This window comes from Rhinoderma darwinii, unplaced genomic scaffold (assembly GCF_050947455.1).
Source record: "Rhinoderma darwinii isolate aRhiDar2 unplaced genomic scaffold, aRhiDar2.hap1 Scaffold_69, whole genome shotgun sequence".
NCBI classification, from domain to species: Eukaryota; Metazoa; Chordata; class Amphibia; order Anura; family Rhinodermatidae; genus Rhinoderma; species Rhinoderma darwinii.
In genome coordinates, this window is record NW_027464249.1 from 1,116,917 (window position 1) to 1,129,635 (window position 12,719).

Sequence of the window (12,719 nt, forward strand, 5' to 3'; positions counted from 1 at the left end):
GACCCCATTTTGGAAACTACACCCCTCAATGCATTTACCTACGGGTGTAGTGAGCATGTTAACCCTGCAGGTGTTTTGTAGAAATTAGTGTGAACTCGATGTTGCAGAGTGAAAATGGGATTTTTTCCACAGATATGTGGACAATATGTGGTGCCCAGCTTGTGCCACCATAACGAGACAGCTCTCTAATTATTATGCTGGGTTTCCTGGTTTTAGAAACACCCTACATGTGGCCCTAATCTCTTGCCTGGACAGTCGACCAGGCTCAGGAGTGAAAGCGTACCATGTAAAATTGAGGCCTAATTTGGCGATTTACAAAGTATTGGTTCACAACTGCAGAGGCTCAGATGTGAAATAATAAAAATAAACCCCTGGGAAGTGACCCCACTATGGAAACTGCACCCCTCAAGGCATTTATTAAGGGGTGTAGTGAGCATTTTCACCCCACAGGTCTTTTCCATAAATGAATGCGCTGTGGATGGTGCAAATTAAAAATTTATATTTTTCCCTAGATATGCCATTCAGTGGCAAATATGTCGTGCCCAGCTTATGCCACTGGAGACACACACCCCAAAAATTGCTAAAAGGGTTCTCCCGGGTATGACGATGCCATATATGTGGAAGGAAACTGCTGTTTGGGCACGCTGTAGGGTTCAGATGGGAGGAAATGCCATTTGGCTTTTGGAGCGTGGATTTTGCTTGGTAGTAGTTTTGTTTGGAGTCTTACTGGTGTTTCCGTTTATAATGTAGGGCATATGTAAGCCGGGCTGAGTATATAAGGGGCATAGTCAGGTGGTATAATAACGGGGTAAAAAAAAACAATAAAATAATCCATAGATGTGTGTTACGCTGTGAAGCAATCCTTTCTGCACAGGCCGGTGACGCACTGATATATGGCGTCCTTTATTATCCCCCTTTTGGTCCACACTCCGCGCCTTTGTAGTTTGGGGAATTTTGCTGGGAAAGTGTTGTCCTGGTATAATACGGGCACCGTCGCTTACAGCGGATATGTTTGGGCCCTCCCTTTCCTGGTTCCCTAATTTTAGGTCCTTGCTAAATCGCCTCTTCAAACTGAAGAAATGTTCCCCTCGGGCACAACTGCATATTTTTTTATTTCCTGACTTATTAGAGCCATAACTAATTTTATTTTTCATAGACGTAGCGGTATGAGGGCTGGTTTGTTGCGGGACGAGCTGTAGTTATTATTGGTACCATTTTGGGGTACATGCGACTTTTTGATCACCTTTTATCCTATTTTTTGGGATGCCAGGTAAACCAAAAAACGCAATTCTGGCACAGCTTTTTTCGTTTTTTGTATACAGCGTTCACCATGCGTTATAAATTACATGTTAACTTTATTCTGCGGGTCAGTACGATCCCGGCGATACCTAATTTATAGAACTTTTTCATGTTTTACAACTTTTTGCACAATAAAATTACTTTTGTAAAAAGAATGTATTTTTTCTGTCGCCAAGTTGTGAGAACCATAACTTTTTTAATTTTTTGTCGACGGAGGTGTATGAGGGCTTGTTTTTTGCGGGACGAGCTATAGTTTTTATAGGTACCATTTTTGGATACGTGCGACTTTTTGATCACTTTTTATTCTAATATTTGTAGGGCAAAGTGACCAAAAAACAGAAACTCTGGTAATGTTTTTTACGTTTTTTTTTTACGCTGTTCACCGCGTGCAATAAATAATATAATATTTTGATACCTCCGGTCGTTACGGTCGTGGCGATACCAAATACATATGGTTTATTAATATTTTTCAATAATAAAGGACTTGATAAGAGTAAAAGGGGGATTGTGTTTTATTTGATTACTTGAAACTTTTACTGTTTTCAAACTTTTATTTTGTGCACTTTTTTTTACACTTTTTTATACTTTTTTTACACTTTTTCTCAAGTCCCACTAGGGGACTTGAAGGTCCAACGGTCAGATTTTTTTTTTTCTAATACATTGCACTACCTATGTAGTGCAATGTATTAGATCTGTCAGTCATTCACTGACAGCAAGCCGATTAGGCTTCGCCTCCCGGCGGGGCCTAAATCGGCTTCCGTAATGGCAGAGCAGGAGACCATTGTGTCTCCTGTTGCCATAACAGCAGTCGCCAGTCCCGATTGCCTGTCAGGGCTGGCGATCTGCTAGTAACCGCTACGATGCAGCAATCGCTTTCGATTGCTGCATCGAAGGGGTTAATGGCAGGGATCGGAGCTAGCTCCGGTTCCTGCCGTTACAGGTGGATGTCAGCTGTACAGTACAGCTGACTTCCACCGCTGATGACGCCGGATCAGCTCCTGACCCGGCGCCATCTTGCCGGCAGCTACGGAAGCCGATCAGGCTCCGCCGCCGGGCGGATCTTGACCGGCTTCGGTGCTAGGCAGACCGGGAGGCCAGTATTAGGCCTCCGGTTGCCATTGCAGCCACCGGAACCCCGGCAATTTCATTACTGGGGTTCCGATGAGCTGCAAACACCTTAAGTGCAGCGATCGCGTTTGAGCGCTGCACTTAAGGGGTTAATGGCGGGGATCGAAGCTAATTTCGGTCCCCGCCGTTACAGCCGGATGTCAGCTGTAAGATACAGCTGAGATCCGGCGATGATGGCACCGGCTCAGCTTCTGAGCCGGTCCCAAACATTCGGCGTATAGGTACGTCAATGCTTTCCATGACGTACCTATACGGCAAATGTCGGGAAGGGATGGTCTCCTGCTCTGCCATTACGGAAGCCGATTTAGGCCCTGCCGGGAGGCAAAGCCTAATCGGCTTGCTGTCAGTGAATGACTGACAGATCTAATACATTGCACTACATAGGTAGTGCAATGTATTAAAAAAAAATAAATCTGACCGTTGGACCTTCAAGTCCCCTAGTGGGACTTGAGAAAAAGTGTAAAAAAAAGTATAAAAAAGTGTAAAAAAAAGTGCAAAAAATAAAAGTTTGAAAACAATAAAAGTTTCAAGTAATCAAATAAAACACAATCCCCCTTTTACTCTTATCAAGTCCTTTATTATTGAAAAATAACAATAAACCATATGTATATGGTATCGCCACGACCGTAACGACCGGAGGTATCAAAATATTATATTATTTATAGCACGCGGTGAACAGCGTAAAAAAAACCCGTAAAAAACGTTACCAGAGTTTCTGTTTTTTAGTCACTTTGCCCTACAAATATTAGAATAAAAAATGATCAAAAAGTCGCACGTATCCAAAAATGGTACCTATAAAAACTATAGCTCGTCCCGCAAAAAACAAGCCCTCATACAGCTCCGTCGACAAAAAAAATTAAAAGTTATGGTTCTCACAACTTGGCGACAGAAAAAATACATTCTTTTTACAAAAGTAATTTTATTGTGCAAAAAGTTGTAAAACATGAAAAAGTTCTATAAATTAGGTATCGCCGGGATCGTACTGACCCGCAGAATAAAGTTAACATGTAATTTATAACGCATGGTGAACGCTGTATACAAAAAACGAAAAAAGCTGTGCCAGAATTGCGTTTTTTGGTTTACCTGGCATCCCAAAAAATAGGATAAAAGGTGATCAAAAAGTTGCATGTACCCCAAAATGGTACCAATAATAACTACAGCTCGTCCCGCAACAAACCAGCCCTCATACCGCTACGTCTATGAAAAATAAAATTAGTTATGGCTCCAATAAGTCAGGAAATAAAAAAATATGCAGTTGTGCCCGAGGGGAACATTTCTTCTGTTTGAAGAGGCGATTTACCAAGGACCTAAAATTAGGGAACCAGGAAAGGGAGGGCCCAAACATATCCGCTGGAAGCGAGGGTGCCCGTATTATACCAGGACAACACTTCCCAGCAAAATTCCCCAAACTGCAAAGGCGCGGAGTGTGGACCAAAAGGGGGATAAGAAAGGACGCCATATATCAGTGCGACACTGGCCTGTGCAGAAAGGATTGTGTCACAGCGTAACACACATCTATGGATCATTTTATTGCTTTTTTTACCCCATTATTATACCACCTGACTATGCCCCTTATATACCCTGCCCGGCTTACATATGCCCCCACATTATAAACGGAAACACCAGTAAGACTCCAAACAAAACTACTACCAAGCAAAATCCACGCTCCAAAAGCCAAATGGCATTTCCTCCCATCTGAACCCTACAGCGTCCCCAAACAGCAGTTTCCTTCCACATATATGGCATTGTCATACCCGGTAGAACCCTTTTAGCAATTTTTGGGGTTTGTCTCTCCAGTGTCATAAGCTGGGCACGACATATTTGCTACTGAATGGCATATCTAGGGAAAAATATAAATTTTGAATTTGCACCATCCACAGCGCATTCATTTATGGAAAATACCTGTGGGGTGAAAATGCTCACTACACCCCTTAATAAATGCCTTGAGGGGTGCAGTTTCCATAATGGGGTCACTTCTCAGGGGTTTATTTTTATTATTTCACATCAGAGCCTCTGCAGTTGTGAACCAATCGTTTGTAAATCGCCAAATTAGGCCTCAATTTTAAATGGTACGCTTTCACTCCTGAGCCTGGTCGACTGTCCAGGCAAGAGATTAGGGCCACATGTAGTGTGTTTCTAAAACCAGGAAACCCAGCATAATAATTAGACAGCTGTCTTGTTATGATGGCACAAGCTGGGCACCACATATTGGCATATCTATGGAAAAAAAATCCCATTTTCACTCTGCAACATCGAGTGCACACCAATTTCTGCCAATCACCTGCAGGGTTAAAATGCTTACTACACCCCTAGGTAAATGCAATGAGGGGTGTAGTTTCCAAAATGGGGTCACTTCTGGGGGGTTTCCACTGTTTTGGGCCCACAGGCGCCCAGAAACCAATCCAGCAACATCTGCACTCCAAATGGCGGTCCTTCCCTTCTGAGCCCTGCCGTGTGCCCAAACAGCAGTTTATGACCATATATGGGGTATTGCCGTACTCGGGAGAAATTGCTTTACAAATGTTGGGTTCTTTTTTTTCCTTTATTTGTTGCGAAAATGAAAAAATTTGAGCTAAAGCTACGTCTTATTGAAGAAAAAGGATTGTTTTTATTTTCACTGCCCGAATTCTAATAAATTCTATGAAAAATCTGTGGAGTCAAAATGCTCACTACACCCCTAGAGAAATTCCTCAAGAGGTGTAGTTTCCTAAATGGTGTCACTTTTTGGGCGTTTTCATTGTTTTTTCCCCTCAGGGGCTTTGTAAATGTGACATGGCCTCCGCAAACCATTCCTGCTTAATGTGATCTCCAAAAGCCAAATAGCGCTCTTTCCCTTCTCAGCTTCGCCGTGTGTCCAAACAGCCGTTTATTACCACATGTGGGGTATTGTTTTACTCGGGAGAAATTGCTTTACAAATTTTATGGTGCATTTTCTTCTTCAGTCTTTGTGGAAATGAGAAAAAATTAGCTAAACCTACATTTTCTTTGAAATAAGTTAGATTGTCATTTTCAGGGCCTACTTCCAATAATTTATGCAAAAAACCTGTGGAGTCAAAACACTCACTATACCCCTAGATAATTTCCTCAATGGGTGTAGTTTCCGAAATGGGGTCACTTGTGGGGGTTATCCCCTGTTTTGTCCCCTCAGGGGCTTTGTAAATGTGACCTGGCCTCCGCAAACCATTCCTGCTAAATTTGAGCTCCGAAAGCCAAATAGCGCTCTTTCCCTTCTAAGCCCTGCCGTGTCTCCAAACAACCGTTTATTACCACATGTGGGGTATTGTTTTACTCGGGAGAAATTGCTTTACAAATTTTACGGTGCTTTTTCTCCTTTAGTCCTTGTGAAAATGAGAAAAAAAATCGCTAAACCTACATTTTCTTTGAAAAAATGTTGATTTTAATTTTCATGGCCTACTTCCAATAATTTCTGTAAAAAACCTGTGCGGTCAAAATGCTCACTGTACCCCTAGATAATTTCCTTGAGGTGTGTAGTTTCCCAGATGGGTTCACTTTTGGGGGATTTTGACTGTTTTGGAACCGCAAGAGCCCTTCAAACCTGACATGATGCCTAAAATGTATTCTAACAAAAATAAGGCCCCAAAATCCACTAGGTGCTCCTTTGCTTCTGAGGCCGGTGCTTCAGTCCAGTAGCATGCTAGGGCCACATGTGGGATATTTCCTAAAACTGCAGAAACTGGGCAACAAATATTGAGTTGCATTTCTCTGGTAAAACCTTCTGTGTTATAAAAAAAATTGTATTAAAAATGTATTTCTGCATAAAAATATGAAATTTGTAAATTTCACCTCTACTTTGCTGTAATTCCTGTGAAATGTGTAAAGGGTTAAGACATTTTCTAAATGCTGTTTTGAATACTTTGAGGGGTGAAGTTTTTAAAATGGGGTGACTTTTTGGGGGTTTCTAATATATAAGGCCCTCAAAGCCACTTCACAACTGAACTGGTCCCTGTAAAAATGGCCTTTTGAAATTTTCTTGAAAATGTGAGAAATTGCTGCTAAAGTTCTAAGCCTTGTGATGTCATAGAAAAATAAAAGGATGTTCAAAAAACAATGCCAAACTAAAGTAGACATATGGGGGATGTTAATTAGCAACAATTTTGTGTGGTATAACTGCCTGTCTTACAAGCAGATACATTTAAAATTGAGAAAAATGCTAATTTTTGCAATTTTTCGCTAAATTTTGGTGTTTTTCACAATTAAATACTGAACATATCGAGCAAATTTTGCAAGTAACTTAAAGTCCAATGTGTCACGAGAAAACAATCTCAGAATCGCTTGGATAGGTGAAAGCATTCCGGAGTTATTACCACATAAAGTGAAACATGTCAGATTTGAAAAATGAGGCTCGGTCAGGAAGGTCAAAAGTGGCTAAAGAGGGAAGGGGTTAATATCCTGTAAAATGTAATCCAGGGTCAATATTTACACATTGGTTGTGAAATATCTTGTCATTTGAGCAGGCTACCCTACTTCTTATAAGGTCCCCTGTAGGTATTGCCTAGATGGTGTGAGCTGGTTGACAGCTCCTAGCATTAAGGATGGTAGTGCCCGAAGAGGGTTCACAAAATTATTCCTTTTCTGTATTACAATTCCCCTGTAACATAATCTCAAAGAAGGTAACAGAATCCATGGATGCCGAGCCTGTAACATTGTAAATTAAATATATTGGTTTTATTGTATTCCATAAATGGTGGTACAGACGCCACATCACGACCCCTAAACAAAAAAAAAGTAATCGATGTATCGTCCATCCCACACAATCCACTCGTAAAAGGGATTATTGGCTGAAAAAATGTTGTTCTCCCACCATGTCATAAACAAATTGTCCATGGAGAGGGAGAATTTTGACCCCATCAGGGCGTCTTCTATCTGCAATAAAATAACACTATCAAGGCAGAAGTAATTATGTGAGCGCAGATACTCCACTCACATTAAAATAAATTCTTGTAGATATTTGGAATACCTGGTGTATTTCCGCAAATGGAATTCCATTGCCTTGATTGCCGGAATATGTGGTATGCAGGCAGGCCCGCCATCAGAAATTTCTGGGCTTCATACAGTCAGTGGAATCCATTTGAGGAAATACATCTGGGTCCCCCATTATTAGGGGATTTGGAGAGGTGGCAACGGAAAGTCGTGGGATGGGAGCAGGACGCAAAGTGCCAGGGACTCTGTGAGCGGGTGGAGGAGTAGGCTAAGAGAACGGAAGGTGGCCGAGGCGGGAGTTGGGCCAGAGTGGATATGACGCTTGACCGGGGTCTGGGGAGGGGAAGGGGAGAGAGACCGGTGGAAAGGGGAGTGAGGCCGGTGGGAAGGGGAGAGAGACCGGTGGGAAGGTGGGAGAGAAGGGGCAACATAAAAAAAAAATTAAACTGAATCTGCTGCTTTAAAACAGAGTCACTCACCAAGTTGCAGAGCTGGCCGCTGCTTCTGGCCCCTGCATGGGTCCCATTCCTTTCTACAAACCAATTACCACTGATCATAACCTTGAAGAGCGGCAGCTGCCCCCTTTATTTTACTTTTGTGGCCAGGCCCCTGACAGTAGTACCAGCAGTACTACCCTGATGGAAGGCCTGTTTGCAGGGGTACTAGCCAACTATGTCATAGATAACCCAAGTTTCAAGACCATGAAAAGTTATGGATTTTTGGCATCCCATGGAATATGGGAACAATAGGGAATTCTATCAGTAAGTATTCAGCCTGTTTCTTGGCTAATACTCCTAATCCAATTCCTTCTTCTAGCAGCTTTTTTAAAGGTTCTTTACATGTGGTGCTTGGTTTCGCCACAAGTTTGCGATATGTCGATTCATTGTCTAAAATGGTATGAACGTGTCTGGGATATAAACAGGAATCTAGAACAACTCCTGCTCCATGCACTACTAAGATTTGGAGGACACAGTTATATGCTGGATATATGGTGAGCACCTCTGTGTTTTCACCTTTAGCCCTTATGTGTATATAGTGAACCTTTTAGATGGTTAATCTTTACCCGCTAAGGTGGAAGGGTTGGTTCCAATGCCTAATTATGGTGGTGTCTGAGGAAATAAAGGTCCTTTTAGATGTCCCGATACTGACCATTAAAACCAGCGCCAATCGACGATACAGCGTATCACAAGGAGCAATCATCAGTAATGTATGGGGAAAACAATCGTTACTACACGAGACCCCGCACCGATCTGCCAGTCCAGCTGCCTCCGGGCACTGGACAACACTGCCGGAAGCAGATGGTTCCGACCACTGCATAGCGGCCGTTCAGCAGAACTGCAGCTCGGCCTCTATTCTTGTGTACCTTTTGTACCATTCGTGACCCGCTTAAAAACCTTTTACGATATGAATCTCAGTGTAAAAAATTCAAGTATCTAGTCTACAATAAAAAACAATGAGTGCTCTATACTTTTTATTAGCTTCAGTCACTTGCAGGCTGCACACCCATTAATTTCAATATAAAACAGAGTAGACTTTTATTTTTTGACGTGTCATTACATCTGTATATTATATGTGGAGTTGTTATTATACACCGTCTCTATGATCTGATGACGGGCATATTCTCCAAACTGCACCACCATGCTGCCCATACACTGACTGTATAGTCTGTCTCGCCAGCTAAGTCCTTGGTCTCCGTCATCTAATGTTGACGGATAACTGGCATCGCTGGACTCCACCGGCCGGTGAGTCTGCACCTTGTTCACACTCCTCGATGTAGGCCTGAGGCTCGTTCGCAAGTCAGACTGCTAGCTCTGCCCCCTAGATGTTAATATTGATGTTCAAGTCTTGACAGCTGATATTGATGTTCACAACCATTGGATAGTACATGGGGAAGTGATCTACAACCTTGATGTCTCTGTTCCTCAGCGGTTCATCCCTGATAAATGCATTTTATTTGTTGGCACTGCCGATGTAAAACCACTTGGTGGCCAGAATGGAGACGGCCCTTTCATTGGCTTTTCTGATATTACATGAGAAGCCTCCGCAGTGCAGTGTGGCCAGAGCTAGGCTGAGACTATATAAGTTCAGGTCTTACATGACATCATGGTTGATGGCATCTTTAAGAAATTCAACATGTCTGACTACAGCCTCCTTGTCCTCTGAGTTGACCAGATAGCTTGGGATCTGGAGGAGCATGGTCTTCATCAATTTTGGGTGGTTATGAGCCAGACAGCTGTAGATGGATTTCAGGTCATTGATGTTTGGAGAGATTTCCGTCCGGAAAAATCCCCGAATGTTGGCTCCTTTGATGTAGGAGAGGCAGCTCTGCAGAGATGAAGTACTGGCTGCTACTATCTCCTGGTTGTCACTATGTAATTTCAGGAGTAAAGTTGGTATACAGCTCCTGACTTTGTCTGTAAAATATCCAAATAGCGGAAGGCGGCAGCTCTCTGTCAGATCCCTTAACAGGTTTATGGCCGCAATCTGGACTTCTCCATCCGGATAGTCCATATGCTCCTGGGATATTTTAATGAATTGTCTACTGAGGACAGAAAGCTTCAGGCGTCTGATAATGGAGGACAGCGCCCTCAGTGCCGCCATGATGATCTTGATGCTGCTGGTTTTTGATAGTCTAAACTCCATGTGGGCAATGATCTTATTCTTGTAGCTCTCCACCAGTCTTGTAGCTCCGGTGGTGGCATTCCCCAGTGCCTCCATGGCGATGCTGCACAAGATGTTATCGTCCTCTTCTATGATCTTCAGCAGATGTTGGATTGCGCACTCTTGGTATTTCTGCTTTATAAGTCTTGGATGCTTCAAAGCCTCATTGAAGAACATAGCTGCTGTCATTTTGGCCTTTGGGTCCGCATTCTTCAGGGCATTGAGCAGAAACTGAAGGAAATCTTTTGTTATTTTCCTGCCAGATACCAGAGATGTCACAAGCATGTTCATCCCAATACGCTGCTTCTCTGTATCTTCCAGTTCCTTATTCTCCGCAGCAAATTGCTCCCTGTACTTTTCTAGGAGCTCGGCGTGAGGAAGGGTCTGTAACTCGTCATTGCCTGGCTCGGTCGGCTGGTTTTCCGATGATTCGGGTACAGTAAAGAATTCCAGGGCAACTTTGGTGGAGTCTTGAAGCTCAGCATGGACATCAGGCAACCAGGTGGAAATGTTGGCCTTCATGTTGCTTATGGCCTTCATAAGTTGCACTTTGCAGCTGCCACCCTTCACAATATATTCTTGGATGCTGCCGCATAAACGTCTTATAGCATAGCACAACGTCTCCTTAGATAGTTGGTCAGGAGCATTTTTGACCACTTGGCCCAGCACTGGCAGCATGTCCAAGATGTGTGGCATGATGACTGTAGCACACAGAGATGTCACTTCTGTCAAAGTGTCGACAATGGCAGCATTGAAATCCTCATAAACGATGTTGTATCTCAGTTCCCCGACCACCGCTTCAAGATGGAGGATGCTCAGCCAGACAATAACCTTCTTAGTCATGGCGTAGGAATAGTATTGTCCCTTCATGTACTCCACCTTCAAGTGCTCACATAGCACATTGATTATATATTCCTTCAGGTAGTGTGCCGCGTCTCTTCTGTACTGAATGACTCTGATGAAGAAGCGGCACATGGCGGCGTTGTATTGAGATGGTAACAGGCTACTCAGAATGGCTTTCTGAAAAACATCCGTATAAGTGAAGAGATCTTCAGCCACCTTCTCCTGGATGAAATAAGGGACACAGGCTCCTAAGACGTCTTCTTCCACCAAATCCCAGGTGTCCAAAGCATTTCTGAGCTCTTCATTTGTGTCCACACAGAATGTCTGATGTTTTCTATTCATGATCTTCATATCCACAAATCTGCTGAGGCGAGAAATCATTGTGTGGTTACTTGTTTCTAAATCATCTTCCAAAAAGAAAATAGATTCTAGACTTCTCTGTCCTCAATTATCAGCCCCCTCCCCAATAAACATGTGATAACTGCATGAAGAGCGCCCTCCCAAGGCAGAGACAGGACAGTGCAGCCAGAGGAGACAGCGGCACTCCTCTACACTGCGCCCTCTGGTGGTGTAAGAATTTAAAGGTTTCAGAAAATGAAAGCCACATATAAGGTTATATGTAATATTATATAGGGTATTTTATTTGGGTAAATCAAAGATGGAGGATCATGGGTATAGTTGCGTTTCTTAATGAAATGTGTCTCATCAGTTTGCAAGATTCCTATTGTTTACCCTGATTCTCACAATAAATGACCCCGAGGTTCACAGGTATCTCTTACAGGTGCTAACCAGTAGTGTGAACCCAGTCTTACCCATGGACAAACTCAGGATGTCTTAAATGCTAAAGGTGGTTGATAAGTGGCACCAGTATTCTATATCCGCATGTTACATGAGGGGGGGAGTTCTTTTTATCAGGAAGGTCACACTATTTGTCTCTAAGAGGGGCAGACAAGGGGGCATAAAAGACCCAAGCATGACATGAGGGCAGCCACTTGGGAGGCCACTTGAGGAGGGACATACTGGAAAGGAGACTTCCTGGACTGTGGGGAGACCATGGATGGTAACTATAACCTGTCATGTAATTGTTGATGATAAGGAAAAAGTGTCTCTGTAAAGTTCCTTGTTTATGGCTGTCGCTATGTACAAATCTCCATAGAAGTCTCAGAATAACTAACAGTCATTTCACTCTTTATACAATATACATTTTCATACACTCAATCTTGTATTTCATTTATTGCGCCTGACCTTAGAATCTAACCCAGTAAGATGGTGAAAGAGAAACATTCTTACAGTGGCAGCACATGGAACTCGCTGCAATACTTCACAAGAAACATTCTACATGTTCTCCTCTTACCTCTGAATCGTGGATCTGAAGCTTCTGGATAAAGCAAGATTTCTAGAAGTCACAGGACTCAAGAAAAAGTCAAGTGAGAGCGACGTACCAAAAAGCAAGAAACTATTGGTCTATAGCGGCTCAACAGGTTGTGACTGATCTGCAGCTTTTATAGAGAAGGTGAATTATGACATCACTGATGACCTCACACTTACCTTACATTCTAACACACATCAAATGTTTTTTGTTTTTTTTCACATATCTTTATTGAATTTCAGTAATAAAAACATTACAACATTTCAATATCCAGTGATTATAAATATCATAATGCTCAACAATTTATCTGCACAATTTACATCAGGCAACATATATCTCCCCAATCCCATCCCCCTCCCACCCCAAAGATCATTAAGTACCATAAAATTATAACCTTCTTATGATAAAATAATAATTATACCTTCCTATAGAACACCAATCAATTCCATATCCCCAATATTTCCTCCCACTTTTTTAT

The 12,719-nt window shown here is 42.6% G+C and overlaps 1 protein-coding gene across 1 annotated transcript; it reads right to left on the bottom strand.

The window, feature by feature from the left end:
- Positions 1-6,829: 6,829 nt before the first annotated feature.
- On the bottom strand, positions 6,830-12,331 carry LOC142728768 (uncharacterized). The gene is made up of 3 exons (XM_075849143.1): positions 12,227-12,331; positions 10,629-11,233; positions 6,830-6,837 (listed from the first exon to the last, which is right to left on the bottom strand). The coding sequence occupies exons 2-3, from the start codon at positions 11,221-11,223 to the stop codon at positions 6,830-6,832; spliced, it is 603 nt and encodes a 200-aa protein (XP_075705258.1). The 5' UTR covers positions 11,224-11,233; positions 12,227-12,331.
- Positions 12,332-12,719: the final 388 nt, after the last annotated feature.